Raw genomic sequence first — 24,992 nt, forward strand, 5'->3', positions numbered from 1 at the left:
GAGAAGGGCCAGCTCAGACGGAGGCGGAGCCTGACCGAACCCTAATCCTGCATATCTTGAGCAGTCCAGGCTGACCCCATTGTAATCGCCATTAATGAAAGAGGGTAGTCTTTTTCAAAAATACCCAACCTTTGTTAAATAAGGCCTGTCTTTTGTTTTACAGCTTCAGTCAATCATTAAGAAAGTGATCGCCCACTTCCATGACTTCTCAGTTCTTTTCTCGGTGGTAAGGAGCATTTCTTAGTTACCTTTGGAAATCTGTATCTTATGCCTCAATAATATTTTTTAAAAATATTTTTTTTAGTTATATGTGGACAGAATATCTTTTGTTTGTTCGTTTCTATGTGGTGCTGAGGATCGAATCCAGTGCCTCACATGTGCAAGGCAAGCGCTCTGCCACTGAGCCACAACCGCAGCCCCAGTAATGTTTTCTTGACACCGCAGGCTGAGACATACAGTTCTTTTCTATAAAGCAGTTAAATTAACAACTTCATACATAATTATGTCCTAACAACTTAAGCAGCTTTTGGAAAATAATACACGTAAAACTGAAAGAAAACGTTATTCCCATTCAGGTCATTACTGACCAGTGAGATGTGTACACCTGCTGGGCCTGACATAGCTTCTCAAACCTTGCCTTCATGTCCTCTTGCACATGGAATTTCACACAGTACAGGTTGTGCTTCCTTTATCCAAAGAGTTTAAGATTTCTGATTTTTTTTTTTTTTTTAATACTTGGATGGACTTTATTGACTGAGGCTCTCTGATCCTAAAATTCATTTCTCAGATTAGGGAAGCCTAAGTTGCACTTGGTTTTTATGCAAGTTAATGTTGAAACTGTGAAATAGATTGAACTAGTAGTTGTCTCATCATCTGACAAGAGTTGAGATTTATTACATTTCCCTCAACAAATTTAAAATGCCTTGCAACGTCCCTTTGAGTAAGCTGAGTGCCTTGAGCTAGTAGGAATCTAGGTGATTTTTGTCCCTTAACTTCTGTCTTCTGGCTTCCACTTGTATGTACTTTTAGGATCTTATGGTGTCTTCTTTTTTGATAGCATAAGCTGATAGGTCTTGAACATGTGCCATATCCCCAGCCCTATGCTGGGACTTTCCACTCGGCCCCACACCATTTTCACACCAGCCCTGGGAAGTGGAAGCGATTATCATCCCTACTCTCCAGATGAGAAACCAGAGGCCGGAAGAGTTGGAATGACCTTTACAAGGTCAGAGTCACCAGGAGCAGGGGCAGGACCCAGAGATGGAGAGTTGTGTTTTGAGGCCACACTTTTGAGTGTGTGTTTTGAGCTCAGCTGGCTGCTCTTTGCTGCTCATCCATACACTTACAAGAAGATTGATGTGGCCACTAGGAAAGCTGATGGTCACCTAAAGGCTTCCCAGATGGTGTGCTAAAATGTTACCTGGTCCTAGCACCAATCCCTGGGACACAAATTTCGTAGTTCAGATTGACTATACCTTATCCAAAATGCTTAGGACCCAGAAGTACTTCCGATTTTTTGGATTTTGGAATATTTTCATATATGTGATGAGACCTTGGAGATGGGACCTCAATCAAAACCCAGAATTCCTTTGTTTCATACATACCTTACACACCTGGCCTGAAGGTGATTTTATACAGTGTCTTAATTTTTTGCATGAAACAGTTTCATGGTGTGGGACTTTCCATTTGTAGCATCACGTTGGTGCTCAGAATGTTTTGGATTTTGGAGCATTTTGGATTTTCGGATTAGGAATGCTCAGCCTGGAGTTTTTTTAGAACTTTATATTCCATCCATGGCTGTCAAGAACATCCGGAATTTGGAGCATTTTAGACTTTAGATTTTCAGATCAGGGATTCTCAACATGTAGCAGTTTTCAGAAGCCCTGGGTGGGTCTTTCAGGGGAGCCCTGAGCACCTTCTGCTTTTCTGGCACCCCCTACCCACCCCCACACACACATAAAGGAAAAACAAACTACTGATTCCTTCCAATTACCTATGCAATTGAATGTAGAGTGTTTTCTTTGTTTTTAGGAAAAATTCCTGCCATTTCTGGATATGTTCCAAAAAGAGAGTGTGCGGGTGGAGGTGTGCAAGTCCATTATGGAAGCCTTTATCAAGTGAGTGACCCCCGTGCCACGGGAAGTCTGGGAGCCTACGCTCATGTGTGCTGCTCTGAGAAGGTGTCCGGTCATGCACTTTGAGGCCTGGTGATTTGTGCAGATCTCATGCCTGAATCCTGGGAAGGAAAACCACATTAGAAGCAGGCTTCATGATTAGAGTTTGTAATTGGTGCTTAAGAAAGCAATGAGCCGGTGTGGGTGTGATCCTCGCCAGCAGCACCAGTTTTTTACCCTGCTGTGTTTTTGGAAGGCGGAATCTTGGGATGAACTGCCTGGGGAGTGACGTGTTAAAGTGAAAATAAAAGCCTGATTATGAAAGTCCCAGCACGAGGAAGGTCTTCATCTTCAGTGTTTAGATCCATAGCTGACTAACTTGAGTTCCTTTTGTCTTAAGACTTTCTCAAAACTGCCTACTTCTAGTGGTACATGAAATGATTTTAAGGTAGTACATGCAGGAAAGATCTTTATTTGCATTTATTTTTCAAAATCTAAGACATTTAAGTTTTGAAAGTAGAACCTTGTGCTAAGATCTTATTTAAACACACAGTAACTACCTACCAGAGTCTAATAATACCACATGCAGTATTCCTTTTAGATATTTATTGAGAACGTACTATGTGCCCCACATCGTTCTGGATATTGGAAAATCACCAGTCATCCAAAACTCATGCCCTCACTGGGCAAGGTGGTACTATAATGCCAGCTACTCAGGAGCCCGGGAGTTCAAGATCAGCCTGGGCAAAATAATGAGGCCCCATCTCTCAAAATAAGAAACACAACCCTGCCTTTTAGTGATGAGAGACCAAATGAAAGTCTAAACAATACATTGAGGTAGCAATAGCTATAGAATAAAGAAAAATGGAGGAAAGTGAAGAATAGTGACAAGAATATGTGAACCAACGTGAATATTCAAGTTATTGGTTTTCAGTGTATTTAATAATCTTGATATCTTTCTAAAAGAGTAATTCCTTTCTAAAGATTGGTATTATTAATGTACTTGGAACAGATATACCTTCTTCACTTATATAAAGCTTCACTATAAGAGTTTATTAATAATTTTTAAAATATTTTCTTAGTTATAGATGAAATACCTTTATTTTACTTACTTTTTATGTGGTGCCGAGGATCAAACCCAGTGCCTCACACGTGCCAGGCAAGTGCTGAGCCACAAACTTAGCCCCCAGATTAATGATTTTGCCTGTCACTTGTCAAATCACATAGAGATGTAAGCAGAAGCAGCTTCAGACTTTGCGAGGAACATAATAAGAAAATAGGTTTGCCCTTTGCCTGGCTTAGGCTTAGGACACGTTACATCTTTACCATGATTTTGCAGTTAGGAGAAATTATATGTGCAAAAGAGCCAACTTGTTATTTAAAGAAAAACTGTACAGCAAAGCCAGAACGTCGCCTGTACTGGTAAACTGGACCTTGTGAGAAGGCAGCCAGCTCCTTCGCAGCTTCTCAGATATGTGGTAGACGAGAACTCGACCCACCCTTACATTTCCATCAGTGGACAGAGCATTGACCCTCACCTTTCATTGTCTCCTAGGCATCAGCAAGAGCCCACCAAGGACCCCGTCATTCTGAACGCCCTCTTGCACATCTGCAAGACCATGCACGACTCTGTAAAGTAAGCTGCACATAGCTGACCCTGCGTAGATGGGTTTTGGTGCCACCTAAGAGCACTAAGGGGAGACTGCTGTCAGCGGCCACCATAGAGAGCTTTACTGGGTCCATTAAGATTCTTGCTAGCGAGGAAGGAGGAAAGCAGGGAGGCTGAGGTTAACCTTGAGAAAGTGCAATGGCAGATGTTTTTACAAAGAAATTTCTGTTGGGGAAAAAAGCCTGGTTTCATCCAAATGAAATCAAATTCCACGTCTCGGGGAGATGTCTGAGAGCAGAAGATAGTGTAACAATGAGCTTACTCATCCAGTAACGTGGCCTTTTAATTTCATCTCATTATTAGCTAGTTATTTAAAATTCAAATGAAATTGCATTTCTTGTGTGAACAGCTCTATTTGCCCAGTGTAATTGAAGCTCATTCAATCCCCTGGCCTTACCTTTAGGTCAAACTCTGAACTACCAAGGCTTTGCTGTTTTGTTTAGGGTTTTTTTTTAATGCTTCGTTTCCATTTGACTATGCTTAAAACAGTTCCTGCTTATTTGTGGCTGAAATCTTAGTCCCCCGAGAATTTTAGGCACAGCAGTTTGATTTACTGGAAAATGTTAACAAGAGTTAAGAAAATTGTTCCTGGAACTTGAATGTTAATAAGATGTGTCGTGTTTGTTCTTTTTAACTCTTAACTTTAGAATCTTTATTTCTATGGCTCTGTGCTTTCCAATTCATGAGTTATAAAAATCAAAATATCAAGAATATCATATTTATTTTCATAACAAATGGACCCTGATCAGCTTTAGTTTACAAGAATAGAATTAAAGGCACTGAAAGCATCCAGAGAGGCACTTTGTTTACAAGACACTGAGTGCTGGCTTTCTAGACCAGGAGGTGAGGAAGGGGAGCTCTTCCTGGCACATCCTCCAGGCACCAGTTCCTCTCGAGTGATGTCCTTTCTTCCTGCTGGAAGCTTGTGACCTCAGTGTGTCTACATCCCAGCCTGTAGCATTGGAGGACAGCTGCTTTCTTTCAGGGACTTTGGAAGGGTCACCTCCCATTGTCACATGGAGTTGTGAAAGAAGCAGGAATGCTGTCTCAAAGAACAAAGGGACATTGCATCATGGAGGACAGTCATCCTTGGCCAAAACTTACTCCCCCCTAGAACATACCAAACAATAGCCTTCAGTCCTGTTTTCCCTGGGCTCTTAAATTTGTTTTTCCTTTTTTTACTTCTTGGATTTGTGTTTTTGTATTTTGCAGTGCAGGGGGTTGAACCCAGGGGTATTCTACCACTGTGCTACCTCCCTAGCCCTCGGTTTTATTTTGAGACAGGGTCTCACTTGGTCACCAAAGCTGCCTTGAACTTGGGATCCTCCTGCCTCAGCCTCCTCAGTCACTGGGGCTATTAGGTGTGCGCCACCTCACCTGGCTCTTAAATTCTTAAAAAACAAATTTAAGAAACTATTTATAGGCCTTCACATGGATAATGAAAAATGTAAAGATTCAGCATTTTAAAAATATTTGTGTTAGTTGCTTCTATTTCATAGAAAACTTAAGATCCGACTTAATGTTATAAAACATCCCAGACTGAGGTAGATTGATGGGTGGAGATGGGAATGGGCATCTTGTGATGAAAGCACTGTAGGATGGTGACGGTAGGACCTTGAAGGTGGCTGTGTGGGTGCTTACTGGAAAGTTCTTAGATATATGGTGGATATATATTTCTCTGAAATATAAAATTTGACACTAGACCTTGCTACCTAAATTTTGAGGAGGAGAAAATTACCTTCTCCTTTCCTGTTCATAAATGTATCTTGAGAACAGCATCTTTGAGGGAGAGAAGCACTTTTAAATTATGTAAATTCTTATTGCCATGGGGTGGAGCGGGTAAGGGGGATTTAACCCTGGGGCTCTCCACCACTGAGGTTTATCCTTTTTATTTATTTAAAAAAGCTGGGGCTGGGGATGTAGCTCAAGCGGTAGTGCGCTCGCCTGGCATGCATGCGGCCCGGGTTCGATCCTCACCACCACATACAAAGATGTTGTGTCCGCTGAAAACTAAAAAAAAATAAATATTAAAATTCTCTCTCTCTTAAAAAAAAAAAATAAAACTATAGCTCTTTTTATTTATTATTTTGAGATAGGGTCTCAAACTTGGAATCCTCCTGCCTCTGTCTCTCAAATTCTGGGATTACACGCATGCACCACCATTCCTTGCCTGATTGCATATTTTTATCCAAAGAAAAATACACGTCTTGTTGAGTTTTTGAAATTTAGAAAATGCAAAATATTATCTCCCTATTGAATTGCTTACTTTTGCTCATGTATTTTTTTCCTTTAGAAACTTTCATTTATTACCTCAATGTTAATTATGTACAATTATTGATTTTAGTGCACTCACTCTTGAGGATGAGAAGAGAATGCTGGCACATTTGATTAATGGATTTATAAAAATGGTAAGTTTGAGGGTAGATGTTACAGCACATTTGGAAATGTGATGCAATTGTTTATCCCCGTGCTGGTGAAAGCAGTTTGTTATGTTTCCTGGTGCTTTTTATTTTTATTGAGATAAGATGAAATTAGAAAACATCTTACTTTAGCCAGGACTCCCCTGGGGGCAAAGAGAGCCAAGACACACTGGCCTCAGAAAACACAAAAGAGGGAGATTGGAGAGGGATCTGTTGGCCCATGTGGCTAAAGTTGAGGTGTGGTCCTCCAGGGGAGCAGTGGCCCCAGGATCCCATGTTGTCACAGTGCCCCGCCGTCTGGGTCCGTCTATGGCTCTGCTCTGCTCTGACTCCTCCTGGACGTTCTCCAAGGGCTCTGTATTTGCATCCCTCCACTCACCTGCAGCTCAGCAGGAGGTCTCCAGCAGATGCCCTGGATTAGCTTGGGTCATGGGGGACGTCTGCACAGCTGAAAGGTTGGGATCCCGGGGTCCAAGAGCAGAAAGGAGCAGCTCCTTGAAGCCCCTGTGTCCCGATGATCAGATGATGGCAGGGTTGTGCCGGGTGGGCGGTGTCTCCCCGTCTGTTGGACTCACTTGCTGTAGACAGTTCACCCCAATGTGCTGTGGTTTACTAGTTGTTAGATCTGTGGGTGGCTGGTAACCAGGCTGCTCTGGGTGGTGGCGACTCCTTTGGCAAGGTGGGGCAGGAGGATCCAGGCTCTGCTTGCTTGCCCTCACCCTGGTCCTGGCTGTTGTCTGGAGCTTTCCACTTTTCTCCCTGTGGCCCCTTTCTTCCCTCGTCACCCCGTAGTCCAGTTGAGCTCTCTTACATGGTGTTGACTTCCATGGGGGCCAGATGGAAGCTGCAAGGCCTGAAGGCGAGGCCTAGAGATGACACAGTGAGCCTCTGCTGCATTCCACTGTGTTCTGTAGGTCAGAGCTAGTTAACAGGCCGCTGATGGAGGGGAGGAGCAGCGTCCATGGGACCTTGCCCAGGGCCAGTCAGTGGGAGGGATTATCGCAGCCTGTGTTGGAAATAGCCCACCATCACACCTTCCTAGCCTGGATGGTCTTTGCCTCTTTGCTCAGAGCTAAAAACCAGCTGTGCACCACCAGTTTTTTTGTTTGTTTGTTTTGTTTTGTTTTGTTTTAAAGATAGTCTCACTTTGCTGCCCAGCCTGGCCTTGAACTTCTGGGTTCCAGCAGTCCTCCTGCTTCAGCTCCTCAGTAGCTGGGCCATCTGCACACATCACTGTGCCTGGCTCCATATCTTCTATTTTAATAGAAATGTCAGAACCTAAAAAGATGAGATCACTTTGAAAATAGCCCTGAGACTGTATGTGCTTCAGCATGGGTTCATTTAACTGCCCACCGGATTCTGTGGGTAAAATATCAATTTTGATGAAAATTTAGGACTGGCCTTTCAGTTCCCACCTGGGAAATGTACCTGCAGGTTTTTACCCAGTGACTTGCTTTTGCCCTGGTTTATGCTGTGTGCTGATTGGCTGGTATGTATCCTTTTATGGCTTTGTCTGAAAGTCACCAAGTTAAAAAGAGAATATGAGGAAATAAGATGTGAAACCTGATAGCTACAATGGAAATGGCAAAGTCAACCCTCTCTGGGCCAGGATGATTGATCTAGCAGTTAAAATTTCTCCCACTAACCAGCTGTTCATAAATTCCAAGAAATACAAGAGGGGAGTTCTTATGGTGGAGAAAGTTCCTTCTGTGACTCGGGCAGCCACTGGTGAGCTGCTGAGGTCGGATCCTCCTCAGGAAGCAGAAGGGTGTAGCCCTTAGGGAAAAGCTCCCTGACAAATGGCTCCCAAGAACCAAATTTATGTTCTGTGGAAAAGCCACAGCTGGCCGACAAAACGCCCAGATTTCCTTCCCAGCGGTTTCCCTCCATACCTGGAAAATCCTGTTTACCTTTTGAGCTGCTGTTGTATGCCCTTTGACCTCCTGTGTTGTATGCCTGATGCCCTTGCCGTGGCTGAGATTGTAACAGCGCAGTGATTGGCGGGCTGGAGTAGTGGGAAGCTTTTCTAGTTGTGTGCTACCCTTCCCTCTGAGGATGGCATTGTCCCTTTCAGCGTGTTTCTCCTTGATTCTAGGTTTCCTTTGGCCGTGATTTTGAACAGCAGCTGAGTTTTTACGTTGAGTCCAGGTCGATGTTTTGCAATCTGGAGCCTGTGCTTGTGCAGCTGATTCATGTAAGGATTTTCAATTTATTTTTTGTCCTCTCAATAAATCTTTATTGATTATCTGTGTGCCACACACACCAGTCTTAACCTGGGATTCTTCTGGCCCATGTTGCTTCTATTCTCCTGGGTCTGAAAGGTAATTTCTCAAGGATTAAAGAAATCTACGCCTTTGCATAGATTCTGGTGCTCTGAGCACCAAGACTAAAGGTGGACTTACTGACCTCTTTTTCTCTGAAAATTGCATATTCTTATTTCTGCATTGCCAACAGCAGAGGTAAGCATTTCACTGAGTTACGGAGATGGTATCCCAGAGTCCCTTCTTGCCCAACCTTCAAGTCCCAGTTTTCTCAGATCATGGCCTCTCACAATAACTTGATAGTCCCTGGGCCCAAAGACATAGTAGCATTTCTGTTTATTATGAAGTTAGGTTCAGATAAATTTAGTATATATGGCTTAACAACTCGGTAGCTATTTAAAATAGTATCTATAAATTGAAAGAGAAATATTTTTATTTGTTCTTTAGCCATAATTACTTACCAATGAAGTGCATGTACTTCTTGAGCACTGCACAATTTCCCAACCTTGGAATCAGATACTGCTACCCTTATTTTCTGTTTCTAATTGATTTTTTTTTTTTAACTTTTGCATGGTACTTGCTTTTTATCGTCATTATCATTGGCAAGAGCCCAGTGTTGCAAATGTCTAATGTGGCTGCAGGGATGAGAGGCAGACAGTCTGGTGTTGAGTTGTGAGCTACCTCACACCAACCCTTTGCACGGTGTTCAGCAGTTTCTGTTTCCCTAAAAACTGTGGTGCCCTGTGGCTGCTGCAGCACCCTGGGGTGCCATGTGCACAGTTTGGAAATAGTAGGTAGAATTTTCCTATGTTCCCACAAACGCTTCCTTCAGGCTCTTTAATTGCTACATGTCTGTTCGAGGAGAATAGCCTTTTATGCATTTGTGTCCTCTAGTTAGCAGGTTGCTCAGCACAAATAAACTTAACTATATGTAGAGACTGAAAAGTGGAAGGTAATACACCCACCCCATGTGTGTATAAGAATCACATGAGTGAGTGTGCTCTAGCTGGCCGGGAGCCACCGTTCTTGCTGTTCCTATTGTTAGTACTGAGGAGCTAAAGCAGATAGTTTGCTCTTACGCTTGGAGGTTTCTCGAAGTTCTCTACCATCTTAAGCTTAGAATGTGGGGTTTCTGGAAGTGGAGTAAGTGAACCCACTGAATCAGGAAAGTGGCCATCCTGTTGGCCCCGTGGCACTTGAGGGTTTGGTGCTCACCAGTCTTGGACCACATGGCCTGTTTGCATGGACGTCTGAGTTAGTGCCCTCATCTCTGTGGAAGAAGTTCCTCTGCACTGGCTGTCATCTCATTACCATTTCTGTTTTATTTCTTAACAAATCAGAGTGTGAACCGGTTGGCCATGGAAACAAGAAAGGTAATGAAAGGAAATCATTCCAGAAAGACGGCGGCCTTTGTCCGGGTACGTTGTGAAGATGCGGACTCGTAGACTTCCACCTCTGGTGGGTTGTTGAGTTGGGAGGTTACTAAGTTGTTTCCAGAGAAAGACGAGGGTGTCGTGATAAGGCTGGTTTAATACTGAAATTTCAGCTTGATTTTTTTTCCCTGAATATTTATGGGCTGATCCATTTTCTTATTTGAAAAAGAAATGCTCAAAGGAGTCTGAATTTTAGTACAAGTTGAGCATCTCTAATCCACAGATCCAGAATACTCCAGAATCCGAGACTTTTTGAGTACCAACATGTAATGCCACAAATGGAACATTCTGCACCAACGTTCATGCACAAAATCACTTAAAACATGACCTTCAGGCTGTGTGTATAAGTGCATATAAGACCTAAGTGAACTTTGGTTTACCTTTGGGTCCCATTTCAAGGTAGCCTCATTTTATATATGCCAGCGTTCCAAAATCCAAGGAACTAGGAAATGTGAAGGACCTCTGGTCCTGAGCATTTCAGATAAGAGACTTTGAACCTGTGTGCTTTGAGGAGGCTGGTGGGAGATGGATTTTCATTTTTGTGTGCCAGCTGAATTGCCTCTAATTTTAATCTACTATAATATTATAATGTTATTTCTCTCATAATAAAATTTTATATGTAAATAACGAGACTATAACTGGTAATCTTAGTACATTTTTTTCCTCTTGGTAAGAGTTTGGCTCGGGTTTGAAAGTAAATTTCAGCTTCTTGAATGCATTGCTCAAAATTTTATCAAAGCAACACTCATCCGTGGCTTTAAAAATGAAGTCATGCCACAATGATCACGTTGAAAGATAAGCGTCCCAGCCTGCCTCTTTGAACCTCAGGCCTCCCAGAGCCAGCCGCCCTTGGGCTCTTACCACCAATCTCTTCTTTGTTCGCATTTCTAAGTTTGGTGTAATGGGTTGCTTTGAGATTTACCCATGTTCAGTGTTATCTGCATACTTCCTGCAGTGATGGAGGAGGAATTATTTTTCCTATGCCATCCTCCTCTGAGGTCCCCCTTTGCATCTTCCTGAGGGTCATGAGCGAGCGAGCAGCAAGGCAAGAGGGAAGAGCCAGTGGGGAGGGGGTCGTGGGGCATCTTTGCCTGGAAACATGAGGGCCAAACACAGGAATGTCAGTCTCACCTGCGTCCCCCCCTTTTTCCCAGGCCTGTGTCGCCTACTGCTTCATCACCATCCCCTCCCTGGTGGGCATCTTCACCCGGCTCAACCTCTACCTGCACTCTGGCCAGGTTGCCTTGGCCAACCAGTGCCTCTCCCAAGGTAAGCCTGCCATCCCTCCCCCTGAGCACGGCCCTGCTGCTCAGGAGAGCTGGCTGCGCTGTGTGAGAGTGTGTGTGTGTGTGATGTGTGTGTGATGTGTGTGTGGTGTGGGGGGTTCTTTCAGGAGGAAAGTGATCAATAAATGCTCTCTTAAGCCTGTTTCTTGAGTAGGTGCTTGTCAGCCACCCACCCATTTGCTATAGAGCAGAGAGATTTCCCTGGAAAAACCCTCTCAGACCCAGCTCAGGCAGCTGAGCCCAGCTAGAGAATTTGAGAGGTTAGCACTGCTTGGCCACCCTAGTTTTATGTTTGCTTTGGTTGTCGATGTTTGTTCCTCTATTTGCAACCCTAGGATTCTACTTGCATGCCTCTATCTCTGTACAAGGATAGCTGCTTGCTGTGTGGGTAAAACTTTTGCTTTGTGGGAGGCCCAGGAGCATGCCCAGGGATGGGTGGGAGGGGCTTATCTGAGAGGCCACCCCAGCGACGATCAGAGAGTGAAGGGCCAGCAGAGCATGCACAGTGCTCTCTCCCAGACATGAGTGTGCTATTCTTCCTGAGGGGTGAAGAGGACAGGTTCTTTACCATTTAGTGCCATCTGTCATCAGCTGTGCTCTGATCTGGGATGTTGGCTTCCTGGCACACTCTGGCCTGCCCCACACCTGAGCCAAGAGAATGTCTTCAGGTGGAGAGTCCCAGGGATTTGGTGTAGGACTCCCTGGTCATCCATGTCAGTGGCGTGTGCTGGCCTGCCCCACACCTGAGCCAAGAGAATGTCTTCAGGTGGAGAGTCCCAGGGATTTGGTGTAGGACTCCCTGGTCACCCATGTCAGTGGCGTGTGCCAGGGTGCTGCAGGCAGAACCCAGGCAGGTTGGTGGCAGGGTGTCCGTCCAGCAGGCCAGGCAGAGAGCTGGAGAAATCCCAGGCAGCGTCAGTTGTGTGGCAGGCCCTCTGCACACACCTCTCCTTCACCCTCCAGCAGCCACGCGAGGCTGCCCCCACGCCCGGGGTCGCTTGCCCGGGTGAGGAAACAGGCAGAGCCTGGGGAAGAAGCTGGCTGGGTGGACCCACCAGGGAGTCTGTGAGCCAGTGCTCAGACCCTGACGGACCCTCAGCCCTGCCCTTTAACCAGTAGGTACGCGGGGCACCTGCTGGCCAGCAGTTGGGGAGCTTCGCTGACTGTGGGGGTCCCAGGCTCCACTGAGGGGGGTAGATGGGGTGGCTCTGCCCCGCCCCAGCCTCGTGGGGTTTGCTGCTGTTGCTTCAGCACTTGCTGCGTCCACTCGGGTGGCTCTCCTGGGTCTGGTTCTGGTGGGGAGTGGGGTCTCTGACTCCTCGGTTCTTTGGGTCCTTGACGTGGCTGTTCTGGTGTCATCTGCATCTTAATTCAAACACAGGACTCTGGCTGTCAAAGTCTTCAGACATGGTGCCTTCCAGGAACCCCTTCAGTCTGCTCGGTTTTGCTGTCAGCTCTGGGAACTCCAGCTGTTTCCTGAAATATTTGGAATTAAACCCCGTGTCCCTGAGTTGGCCATGTGGGCCTTTTCATGTTCTTTGAAATAAGCTGCCTCCCAATTCAGAGCCTTTGCACTGGCTGTTCCCTCTTTCTAGAATGTTCTGACACAGCCCCCTGCCCTCGCCATCATGCTGTGACCTCGTGCTCATTATCGTCGTGGCTCATGAGCTGACGTTTTCTTACTGATCCTGGACACCCCCCTCTGCCTAGGACAGACACGTGTCCTCGCTGTGTTGGTACATGTGGGACTTTCTTCTAGACCTGGCTTTACTAAGGACGATGGGGTAGCAAGAAACAAAACAGCAGTGAACAGCTGCCATCAAACACCTGAAGAAGGGAAAATGGAAATTAGGAGACACTTCGAGTCTTAGGGGCCGTTTCCCTCTTCAGGAATGGCCACCTGGGGGCCTTCTGTGTTCGATTCTGCCTGCAGCATGACGGGCAGATTGTGCACTGCAAGAGCAGGCTCTGGAGGCCTAGAAATTTCTCCTGCCAACTTGGTGAAATCAGAACTGACTTTGAATGTTGCAGATTTTGAACAGATTTATGACTGGAGCCCCTCAGTGCTTCACACTTCCAGGGGAAAAAAAGCACAGCAAAAGTTCTCAAGCCAAATGCTTCTCTGTCATCCAAAGATCTGCTAAGGCTGCTGGGCATGGTGACGTACTCCTATAGTCCTAGCAACTCTGGAAGCAGAGGCAGGAGGATTGCAAGTTTGGAGGCTCCTGGGCAACTTGGCAAGACTGAAAATTTTTTTCAAAGGCTGGGATGTAGCTCAGTGGTAGAACAATGTTTAGCATGATCGAGCCCTGGGTTCAAGCCCTGCTACTGCCAAAAAAAAAAAAAAAAAAAAATTTCTGTTCCAAGAACTTTGTGCAGAGGTGTTCTCCCTGCCCTGCTCCCTGTGGTGCCCTGGTCCACACCAAGGGACCGCCTTGGAAGGCCAGCCCCATACTTCACACACAGACAGTGGCCATCTTGTAAAACTCTGGGTTCCCCGTCGGCCTCACCCCTGGCCTTTAAGCTGCTGCCAGGGGGTAGGAATGTGGTGTCCATGTTTAAAAATTTATCTGATGACTCTTACTTGAGTCCCTAAATGCTGGGGTACTAACCTTAAAAGCCTATTATTGCTGTTCTGAAAGCCACGTGTAGCAATTGCTGGCCAAAATAAATAATGCGTTCAATTACTGAGAAGGGGAAGGCTAAATATAAATTAAGTGGAGCTTGTGGGAATGGGCCACTTCTGTTTGTCCAGGCACATCCTGGTTTAAAACCTCCCTGAGCTATTTCCTTGCCTTCCTCAATCCAGCCGGATGCCATCTCCCCCATCACACTCAGCTTTGCTGGGTCTGGGTCCAGCCCAACAAAGACACCCCTAGGACCCCAGGCAGGCCCCTGGGGGACACTGATGCAGGCACAGTGTGAGGCGGGCCCAGCGCTGTTCTCTGTGTGCATTGGTACTGTGGCCGGTGGCATCCCTGGGACCTGCTGTAGTCTTACCCGTCACCCAGCGGACTCCAGAAAAGGAGGGCTTGCCACCATTGTTTGGGCATTGCTTCTCTCCCGGAGGTAGCCCAGAAATGCCTTTTTATCTTTTCTTCCAGCCTCTATACCAGATAACTTCTTGGCCATGTTTGTCAGTGGCTCTTTCTAGAAGATTCTTCCCAGGCCCCAGCAAGAGCAGATTCTTTTGCCCTGTGTTTTTACCTTTATTTCCTTATCTCTCCTGTTTGTGATCTTGGGAGATAGGGGAGTTGTGAAGTCAATCAACCACAGACGGAAAATACTTGGGTAGAGAGTGGGGCGCTGCATCTGTGCCATCCATCCACAGACTTTCATCTCGTCATGCCCGTCGTGTTTACCTTACATGAGATGTTATGAGTGATAACATCTGCTGATGACGTGAAGCATATGGAAGGTATGCATAGGTTGTGTGTAAATATGACACCATTTTATATAAAGGACTTGAGCATTTTTGGATTTTGGTGTCTTCAGGGGTCCTGGAACCAGTCCCCTGCAGATACGTAAAGTTAGGTCAGTTTATCGCATGAGACGTGCCATCCTGACCCCTCTGTGCCCTTCGTGGCCCTCCTCGCCGTGGTTAACAGGTAGTGGGTACACAGTGTCTGCCATCCCCCAGCACCAGCTCCAGGAGTCCCATCTGTCTGGCTTGCTCTTGTGTCCCTGGCTCCTGGCATGTCACCCACTCTATGGGTGCTCAGTTGAGTGCTGAGTGATAGGGTGGTGACTGTCGGGAGATCAGTAGAATTCTCAACACTGAGAAGTAAAATGGCAACTTTCACAGCAGAGGACAGTATTCAGAAGAGGGTCCTCAAAGCTGCTTAGTAGGATTAAATAACTTCATATTTATAGAGACACCAGTCGGGTTCCAGCATGTGCTCAGGCTCGTGGACACATTAAACCAAGGTGCTGTGCTGCTTTGACCCGCGAGCAACATGGGAAGCTCAGAGCAATTGCTGGAGGCCCGTCAGGAAGCTCTTGCTACAGGAAGTGCCAGGGACAGCAGAACAGCAGAGAACTTCGAGTTTCCTCTTCCAGAGAGCAAAGGGTGGCTCCTAAGGAGAAAAATGGTTTCCAGAGAGTTACCGAGTCCTTGGGGTTTGTATTTAAGGTCTTGGGTCAGAACATCCTCTGAAGAGTGAGCTTGATGCGACCATTTGCTCAAACCCTGAGCCACCTGGTGAGTGCGCGCCCAGTTGGTTATTGTAGCTGGAACAGTCACAGGTGGGCAGATGACACAAAGCTTGTCCTGCACCTTCACGTCTGTGACACGTGGTCCAGCCTCCTTAGGCTGTGCAGGGGCCTGGGCTGGATGGCAGCCCTGCTGCAGCCCACAGAAGGTGGGTGCCATGAGTCTCCCCCAGAAGCTCTCTCAACTTACAAGAGTGGGTGGCTCCGATTTCCTTCCTCCTGCTGCCCGCCATTTCTTGGTCATTTTTTTTATGCAAGCCTTGTGCCAGAAACGAGAACCCACTTAGAGTCTGTGCTGGAGGGGCGGCAGATCTGTCTGCCAGTTGCGCAGGCCACTTGGTAACGCCACGCAACATACCCGAGAAATGTGCCAGGGCACTTCAGAGAGAAGTGCCTGGGAGGGAGCGGGTCGGGATGTGCCACAGTGAGTCCAGGGCATTCTAGGCTGAGTGAAGGCCTGGAGGCGGGGAGCAGTTCTTCTAGAAGGAAAGAGTGGATCCAGTTAATTGCACAGATCTGAACTCTGGCAAAACAGTTTTATACTGTACATGTCGTCAGGTCGTTTATATTTGGTTTATAGATGAGGAAACCGAGGCTCGTGACTTGCCCAGGAGTGTTTGGCTACTGAGTGGCCTTTCCTCACGTGAGGTGTTCTTGACCACCGTCCCTCCTGGCGTTGGGTTCGTGCCTCTGTACCTTAGTATAAAGTCTCATTTCTAACCCCAGGTATGTGTGGTGCATTTCTAACACAGGTATGTGTGTTATGGATTGAGTACTAGGTAAACTTATTAAGGAAACAGAGTTGAGGGAAGGAATCCTGATCCTTTCTGCTCAGGGAAGTGCAGACCTCATGTTCAGAGGATTCCACCCCTGTGAGCCCAGCAAGGATGCAGGCAGGCCACTCTGCAGCCCCTGGGGTGGGAATTGTGTAGCACAGCTGTCTGGCTCAGTGGGCTTGATGATTCAGAGATAAAAGTGGGGGACAGGAGCAAGCACACAGGAGCCTCCTGAAATTTATATGTCCCAAGTGGGCTTTTCACATTAAATATTGATGTCCCGAGTGAACCTAAAGGGCATGCTGCATAAACCAGGTGGCAAAATCAAGGTTAGATCAAGCTGTCATTGGTGACAATTAAGCAGTAATGAATGAGGTATTTAATTTTCTCTCGGCATTCAAACTTCTTTAAATCTTTGTCACTGAAATTGGCAGACCCCTGCTTTCATAAAATATGTTCAAGGGATGGGAGTTTGCAACCCTGTGGGACACTTTTTGTTAAGAAATTGTGACGTTTCCATTCCTGGATTTCCCTGGACTAGGACAGCTGTCAGCCGAGTTATTGAGGGGGACACCTGGAGGGGTGAAAGTCTAGGAGTGGAGTGAGTTACCTTCGAAGTCTTGTTGGGCCTCAGGAATGACAAATGATAACAGTTGCTACATCTGTGACCCCAACTACTTGAGAGACGGTAAGAGGATTGCATGTTTGAGGCCAGCCTGGACAACTTGGGGAGACACTCCCTCAAAATAAAAAGGGCTTGGGATGTAGCTCAGAGATAGAAGCCTTGCCTTCCATGTGCTAGGCCACAGGTTCAATCCCCAATACTGAAAGGAGAAAAAAAATCCATTAGCACTTACGTAATGCATTATTAAACAGAACACCAGCCCTGAGGATGGACCGGGTTATCACTTCTTGACAGTCTTATGATTCATGTCCTGAGCCATATTCCACATCTCCAGTGCCAAGGACACAGAAGGATGAACCTACTCTTGTAGGTCATAGTTAAATTCAAATTTATCATGTCTGAAGGATGTTTGGAGAGATTGTCTTGTAGCTTGATGAAAACAATCTAAATTTTTTATTTTATTATTAAAAATTTGTAATGCTTATTTCAAGAAAAAAATAATAATACAGAAATACCAGATTTCTAAAAATAAAGTTCCAAAGTAAGTCTCCAATAATATGTTCTGTATCCCCTACCAATTTCCTCTAAAAATATAATGTTAATGAGTTGGACATTTTCCCCAATTTTTCCTCCTGTAGGTCCTCTAAAAATCTTCATTATTCTCACATTCCCTGGGCTCTTCAGTTCGCCTGCCTTCCATCTTCTCCCTCCTTCTGTGTTCTCATATTTGTGCAATCCTCACCTTAAAAAAGAAATGAGGTTGTCTTTTACAGTGTTTTTCATAAGCTTTTTTTGCTTATTAGTAAATCTTAGGCACCCCACCTGGCACCCCATGTCAAAACATACAGCTCCACCCCTCATTGTAATGGCTGTATGGGGTTCTGTTTCTCTTTTGTGGGAGTGGTATGAATTATTTTCCCCAAGCCCCCAATCTACTCCCCCCGCCAAAAAAAAAAGTTCCTTCTATTGAAAAATATTTGGATTCTTTCCAAATTTTCTGCTCTTGCAGACAATGTGCAGACCTGCATCTTAATTTCAAGTATTTTACAGCTTTCTGACAGCTGTCCAGTTGACTGGAGTCTCAGCTTCTTGGAATGTGAACCCCTGGTGTTCAGACAGACACATTTCGAGGCTTGGTACCAAGCAGCAGCAGGGCTCTGCAGGTGTGCAAACACATGGGAGGCCAGTGGCTCCTGAGTTGTCTGCAGGAGCCAGAACAGGCCCTAGAGCATAGTGTGAACCTTTTACACCCTCAAGAAAGAGTCCTTGAAAGTGGGGGTGTCCGAAGGGCTTAAGTCCTGAAGTAGGACTCACTTCAGGAGAAGCAGATCAGAGAAGAATCTTTGTGCATTTGCTGAGCTGTGCAGAGCCGCATCCTGGAGGGTCCCACGGAGGGTGTGTCCCTGTGAGTTCAGTGCAGAACCCTGCAGTCAGAGGCCTAGAGTGGTCCTCCCTCAGCATGGGAGTCCTAGGATGCTACTCCTTATGAATGGGAATCTGATTTCTCCTCGTTTCTCTAGGACTTTTTTTTTTTAATATAAGCAAAGGTACTTGAAAATTTTTATTTTTTAAATTTTGAGACAAAGTCTCATCAAGTTGCATAGAGAGAGCCTCACTAAGTTGCTGAGGCTGACCTCGAACTTGTGATCTTCCTGCCTCAGCCTTCCAAGTCACTGTGTGTGCCCCCATATCCAGCTACAAAAAAAATTCAACCCATTTTATCCTGAATAATCTTACCCTGTCCTATGGTGTTGACATCAGCTAGGTATAGTGGCATGCAGCTGTAGTCCCAGCTGCTTGGGAAGCTGAGGCAGGAGGATTGCTTAAGCCCAACAATTTGGGGCTAGCCTGGGCAACATAGCAAGACCCTCATCTCTTAAAAATAAAGGGCTGGGGATATAGGTCAGTGGTAGGGTGTTTGCCTAGCACTGAGGGGCCGCCCTGGAGTCAATCCCCAATACCCTGGGGCGAGGGCGAGGGGTGGGGCGGTTAAAAGAGAATGATGTTGACATTCAGAGCTCTAATCTTGGAGGAAAACCTGTCTCTGCATGTCAGACCTGGGTTATAACTATAAAGCTAACACTGAGAAGTCTCCCAGACAGTGTTTTCTATATGGGGCCTGTCTTCTGGGGATGGAAATTAAAAAAACTGCTTTGGAACCCAGCATGCCCGAGCCTAAAATGGCTGTTTATTTTAGCTCCCTCCTCCAGAATAAAAACTGGGTGGAGCGGGTGAGGCTAGCCAAGGGCAGGGGACAAAACTACTCTCTTAAATGAGACATATAGTAGGCACATTCTCTGGGCCACTCAGAAATACACACACAAATGGAAAAAAACTCTTTCAAGTTGCTGGGAGCAGTTTTAGTTCCCCGAGGAGAGCTCTTGGTTCCCGATATCCTAGGGTTTTACTGGAAAGCACAGCCCACCAGGTGGTGGGCAGTGGGCTTCTCCTGCGGAAGGAGGACAGGCTCCAGGCAAGTCCAGGTACCGCCTCTGTGAAGGCGGTAACATCGGGGATAGTTGGGCTCTTTTTCTTCTTTATTGTGTAAAGTATACCAGAGGTAAAGCCGACCATCTTAACTACAGTTCAGTGCAGTAAGTCCGTTTATGACGCTGGGCAGTATCACCCGTGTCCCTTCCAGGGCATCTCATTCCCCCACAGGATCTGTACCCTTCCCTCCCTCCCTCCTGCTCTCTGATCTGCCTGCTCTAGGTACGCGTACCCGCGGGCTCACTTCTGGAGTTATTTTGCTTGGCATGATGCCCTCCGGCTTCATCCGTGTTGTGTCAGACTTTCATTCGCTTTTAAGGCTAATCTCCCATTTAATCCTAGGTCTCCATTTTATCTGGTCATTTGCTGACAGACACTTGGGTTGTTTTTGCCTTTTGATTGTTGTGAATAATGCTGCTGTGAACTTTGGTGTACAAGTGTCCGAGTCCTGCTGCTGCTTATCTGGGGCATGCGCTGCGAGGGAAACTGCTGGGTCAGCCGTCGGTTCTGTGTGTGACTTTTTAAAATTGTCGATGGACTTTTATTTACTTACATGCGTTGCTGAGCTGGAACCCAGTGCCTCACACATGCCAGGCAAGCACTCTACCACTGAGTCACCACCCCAGCCCCTGTGTGTGACTTTTCGAGGAACAGCCAGACTTTTCCACGACAGCCACACCATTCTGCATTCCCACCAGCAAGGCACCAAGTTCCCAACTTCCCCACCACTTGCCAGCAGCTGCCTTCCTCGTGGGGGGAAGTGGCCTCGTGGATTTGACATGCGCTTCTCTAATAGCCAGCAGTGGCGAGCACCTTCTCGTGGGCACTCAGACGACTTTGTTGGAGAAACATCTTGGCAGTTCCTTGTCCATTCTTGAATTGGGTAGTTTGCTTTTTTGTTTTCAGCTTCTGACTTTTCCTCATCTAGTTCTTAAGGGGTGGTCAGCTCAGCTGGTGAATGCCGAGTTAAATGCTCTTTGGTGAAATGTGGGGTCACTGGAAGAGAAGACTGTGGCGCTGTGAAGCTCAGTAGGCCCTCAAGTCAAAGGCCCAGCTGAACCTCGCTGCCTTCCAGGAGAGCAGAACCATTCCTGTGGAGGCCTCGGGTGGAGGCGGCTGTTATGAACATGCTGCATCTTATTTTTTGGACAAGGCCTCCCTCAGTTGCCCAGAATGGCCTGGAGCCTGCGATTGTCCTGCCTCCGCCACCTGAATAACTGGGATTTCAGGCCCACACCTCCGTGCCTGGCTTTATGCTGCCCAACCTACTTCCCAACTTGATTTTTAGGTGACTTTTACACTAAAAGACTTTTGATGTGATAAAGCCACATACCACAAACACACAGGCTGGGACTGGAAAGGAATTAAATCAGAAGCGAAGGCTGAAGTGGGTAACATCAGGGCTGGGTTTCCTTTTCCAACCAAAGAGGAAAACTAGCTCTGAGTTTCCCAGCAGTCAAAGCAAAGAGAGAAAGCAACAAGCCACACAGTTTTTTAAAAAGGACCCCCAAATTCAGGAAGTCCGGCCCCATCTCCCCTTGGGTTTGACAAGAATCACTGCACAAAACGGCCACCTTAAGAGAGGCCACTGAGGCTCTGCAGTCTGACCTGGTTTCAGACCTCGCCTCTGTTCAGTCTTCAGGTGTGAAAATGAGAAGCGACCTCTCGCGTTGCATTGACCTTACGTGCAAGGAGAGCTTGCATCTCTGCCCAGTGCCTGGCGTGTGTCTGCGTCAGGTGTCTTCTACTGCCACTCTGGCTCAGCCTCCCCATGGTGCCCTGCCTCTTCCCTGCCTCACCCACCCCTGCTCCATACTCCACCTGCCAGGTGGCTCAGGCTTTCCTCCCTATTGTCAGGTGCTCTGGGTGAAGGGACACGATTCCGTTCCCTGTCCCCGGATGCTGGGACTTACATTTCTTTTTTTATTTCTTACTCTTTTTTAAATTGAGGTAAATACGTAAAATTTGCCCTTCTAACCATTTTAAGTGTTTGGTTTAGCAGTGTTGACTGGGCAGGGTTCACACTGTGGACCACGGGGCTCTAGGACTTTCCATCTTGTAAAACCCACTCGCCCTCTTCTACCCATGAATGCCTGCCCCCTCACACCCGTTAGCCAGCAGCCCCCACCTGTCCTCCCCTAGTCCCTGGTGTCACATTCTGTCTGCTTTCCATGATTGATGACTCCAGCTGCCTCATAAAAGTGGAATCATACAGTGAGTGTCCTGCACTGGCTGGTTTCGCTTGGCGTCCTGTCCCCAAGGTTCTTGCACGAAGTGCCAGTTTATAGGATTTCCTCCTTTTTTAAGACTGAGTAATAATCTGTGTGCATGGACCGCATTTTATTTACTCATTTGACGGTATTGGGTCGCTTCTACCTCTTGGCCATCACGAATGATGCTGCGGTAAATGTGAAGGTGCAGGTCTTTCTGAGATGCTGCTGCTGGATCTTGGGGGTCATTCTGTGCTCAGTTTTTGGAGGAACCTGCATAGTGTTTGCCATAGCAGCTGCACCTTTGTACATTCCTACCAGTGGTGCTGAGAGACCCAATTTCTCCAACACTTCTCTTTTTTCCCCTTTTTTGGTAAACGCCGTCTTAATGAGCACGAAGCAACATCTCACTGTGGCTTTGATTTGCGTTTCTCTGATTGATGGTGTTGAGTGTTTTCGCATGTCCATTGTATATCTCCTTTGGTCAGGTGTGTTCTGGTTCTTGCCATTTTTTGATCAGGTTGCCTGTCTTTGTCATCGTCATGTTGTGGGAGTTCTTCATATGTTCTGAATCAACCTCTTATCAGATTATTGCACTCACGGGCATGTGTTTCTTTTTTTTAAATAGAGAGTGAGAGAGGGGGGGAGAGAGAGAGAGAGAGAATTTTTAATATTTTCTAGTTCTCGGCGGACACAACATCTTTGTTTTGTATGTGGTGCTGGGGATCGAACCCAGGCCGCACGCATGCCAGGCGAGCGCGCTACCGCTGAGCCACATCTCCAGCCCCGGGCATGTGTTTCTTGATTAAAAAACAATCTGAGTTGCTGGCTGAGCAAAGGTGAGGGTGGTGGCCTTTGAACCCACTGGACTCTATTTTCCCGTGCCTGGGTGATTTAAGCTGCCCCTTGCCTTCTGAGCTCCCCTCCCCAGCTGAGGTTGGACGTGACCACAGCGTCTCCCGGACTGCTCGAGGGCTCCAAACATGAGTGACTTACAGGCACCCCAGGAGGTCCTAAGGGCTCCAGAGCAGTGCCATCTCCTGCCACTTGTCAACAAGATAGAGGATCCTGCAGCCTCAGTCCTTCTGGGAGGTGGACCTCCCCGTCCCTCTGAGCAGGCACACTGCCCGTGAGTGTCCTGTTCCCTGCTGGCTACTGGCTGTGCTTGGGAGGCCATGGCGAGGCTGCCGAGCGCGGGATCTGGAGGCGCCTGGCACGGATGATTGCAGAGCAGAGCTGAGTCCTGCAGAAAGCCTGTGAGGAGCGGCTTTCCTTTGAAGACGAGCCATCGCCCGGCTCCAGACGCGCGGTCTTCTCTCTGCCCCAGTGGACCGACCGCATTCCACGGTGGAAGTAGATCTGGACCGGAACGCATCTGATCTTGTTGGGTAGTTTAAGGTTTCAACAGCGGGTCGGAGTCTTGACCTTGAGTCTTTTTCTCACCGTGGATACTCAGGCAGTTCTTGAAAGGACTCTCCCTCCCATTGCATTGACTCCCCCTCCCCGACTTTTTCCTTTCCTTCCGTGTTTTGAAGCCTTCTTGTTTTACAGATTATTTCATCTCTCTTAAAATATTTCCGGAACTGTTCCCTAGTCGGGAGTCTCTAAAACTGCTTGGTGTTTGTGTGCATGTGTTCACGTGTGTGCACGCGGACATTGCTTCAGGCATGTCAGTGGTTATTTCTTTAATAAAAATGGCATGTGCTAAAGCCTCACACAATCCAGGATTTCAGCAGTGGCTCCGCCATGTGTGCTGGGACCTGCCACATACACAGGTCACTGCTGCTAGGTGGGTCCCTCCTTGTCCCACTCCTTCTTTCTCATACACGGAGTGGCCCTGCTGACAGCGACACTGTCGTGTGGTGGCTGTGGGGTCCATGAGCCATCCCAGGTTGGGCCCTCAGCCCAGGTGACTTGTCACTTCTAGCCTCTCTGTAAAAGTCCCCTACCTGGCTGGGAACGGTGGCACAAGAATGTAATCCCAGTGGCTTGGGAGGCTGAGGCACGAAGATTGTGAGTTCAAAGCCAGCCTCAGCAAAAGCAAGGTGCTGGCTGGGGTTGTGGCTCAGTGGCCGAGCACTTGCCTAGCATGCGTGAGGCACCGGGTTCCATCCCTGGCACCACATGAAGATAAACAAATAAAGGTACTGTGTACATCTACAACTAAAAAAAAAAAAAAAAAAAAAAAACCGAGGTGCTGAGCAACTCGGTGAGACCCTGTCTCTAAATAAAATGCAAAATAGGGCTGGGGGTGGGGCTCAGTGGTCGAGTGCCCCTGAGTTCAATCCCCAGTACCCACCCTCACCAAAAAAAAAAAAAAAAAAAAAATCCTGTTTGTTTTTGTCCCTGATCTAAAGGCAGTTGAGCTGCCGTGTTGCTGGTTTGCCACACTCTCCGCTGGGCCCCAGGGGCGCTAGGCCCTCAGTGTGGCCAGACTTCCTTCTGTGACTCTCAAGCTCCCTCCAGGCCCTGTGAGGAGGGAACCCCCCTGGCCTCCCCCGAGTTCTCATACTGACTTTTCTTCTCTCACAGCTGATGCTTTTTTCAAAGCTGCTATAAGCCTCGTTCCAGAAGTTCCAAAGATGATAAATATCGACGGGAAGATGCGGCCTTCGGAGCCATTCCTTCTGGAATTCCTCTGCAATTTCTTCTCTACTTTATTAATCGTCCCGGTACGTCGCCCCGCCAGGGCCACGGGAGCTCTCCTCACCCTGCCTCCATTGTGCTGGGAGCCCTGAGAGTGCGGTATCCCGAAGGTTCCTGTGCTATGGTCTGGGTGTGTCGTCTGAGGTGTGACCCATCAGCATTTCTCGATGTTCTGAAGGCTGGCAGTCTGAGGTCCGGGCACCAGCACGATTCTGGTGAGACCCCTCGTCTAGGTTGCCGACAGCCATGATTTTGTCATCCTCATGTGGCAGAGAGAGAAAGCCAGGGCCAGCTCTCTGGCCTTCTGGGTGGTGGGTCTTCTGGGTCCTAATTACCTCCTAAAGGGCCCTCTAAATATCATCACATTGGGATTAGGGTTTCACTGTGTGGATTTGGGGGACACAAACACACAGGCCATTTTACTCTCAATTGCTGGGACAGGAGGCTTAGGCAGGGGCCACCCCAGGACCCCCACAGCTGGACTGGAATCTCACCTCCTCCCCCTCCCAGGAGGCTGAGTGGATTGGAGCAGGCCCCTGAGTGGAGTCGGCCTTTTCAGAAGCCCTCAGTGATTCAGGCTTAGGGAGAAACACAACTCTGAACTTGGCCATGAAAAGTGACTCGGCTCCCATGGGTGTGGGGTTCCTGCTCGGGGTGATGAAATGTTCTGAAATGGAGCGTGATGATTGCAGCTCTGTAAGCCACTGACAGTGGTTGGACTGTGCATTATAAACGCGGCCGTTGTTTGGGATGTGGATTACACGGAGCTCAGCAAAGCTGGGGAAACAAAAGGCGTCCCAGCTGCAAACTCCTCTCCATCAGCTCCCAGCTTCTCAGGGGAGGGGTCAGG

The 24,992-nt window shown here is 47.3% G+C and overlaps 1 protein-coding gene across 2 annotated transcripts in view; it reads left to right on the forward strand.

Moving 5' to 3' along the window:
* Positions 1 to 24,992, forward strand: part of Vps35l (VPS35 endosomal protein sorting factor like) — a 99,246-nt gene that overhangs the window by 55,760 nt on the left and 18,494 nt on the right. For both annotated transcript variants that reach the window (XM_026402461.2, XM_026402462.2), the window contains 8 exons: positions 164 to 226; positions 2,032 to 2,117; positions 3,670 to 3,750; positions 6,128 to 6,191; positions 8,299 to 8,397; positions 9,805 to 9,882; positions 11,052 to 11,166; positions 24,029 to 24,168. In XM_026402461.2, coding sequence (XP_026258246.2) covers positions 164 to 226; positions 2,032 to 2,117; positions 3,670 to 3,750; positions 6,128 to 6,191; positions 8,299 to 8,397; positions 9,805 to 9,882; positions 11,052 to 11,166; positions 24,029 to 24,168 — 726 coding nt within the window. The remainder of the gene's footprint in view (positions 1 to 163; positions 227 to 2,031; positions 2,118 to 3,669; positions 3,751 to 6,127; positions 6,192 to 8,298; positions 8,398 to 9,804; positions 9,883 to 11,051; positions 11,167 to 24,028; positions 24,169 to 24,992) is intronic.

The sequence above is a fragment of the Urocitellus parryii genome, chromosome 9, assembly GCF_045843805.1.
Source record: "Urocitellus parryii isolate mUroPar1 chromosome 9, mUroPar1.hap1, whole genome shotgun sequence".
Lineage (NCBI taxonomy): Eukaryota > Metazoa > Chordata > Mammalia > Rodentia > Sciuridae > Urocitellus > Urocitellus parryii.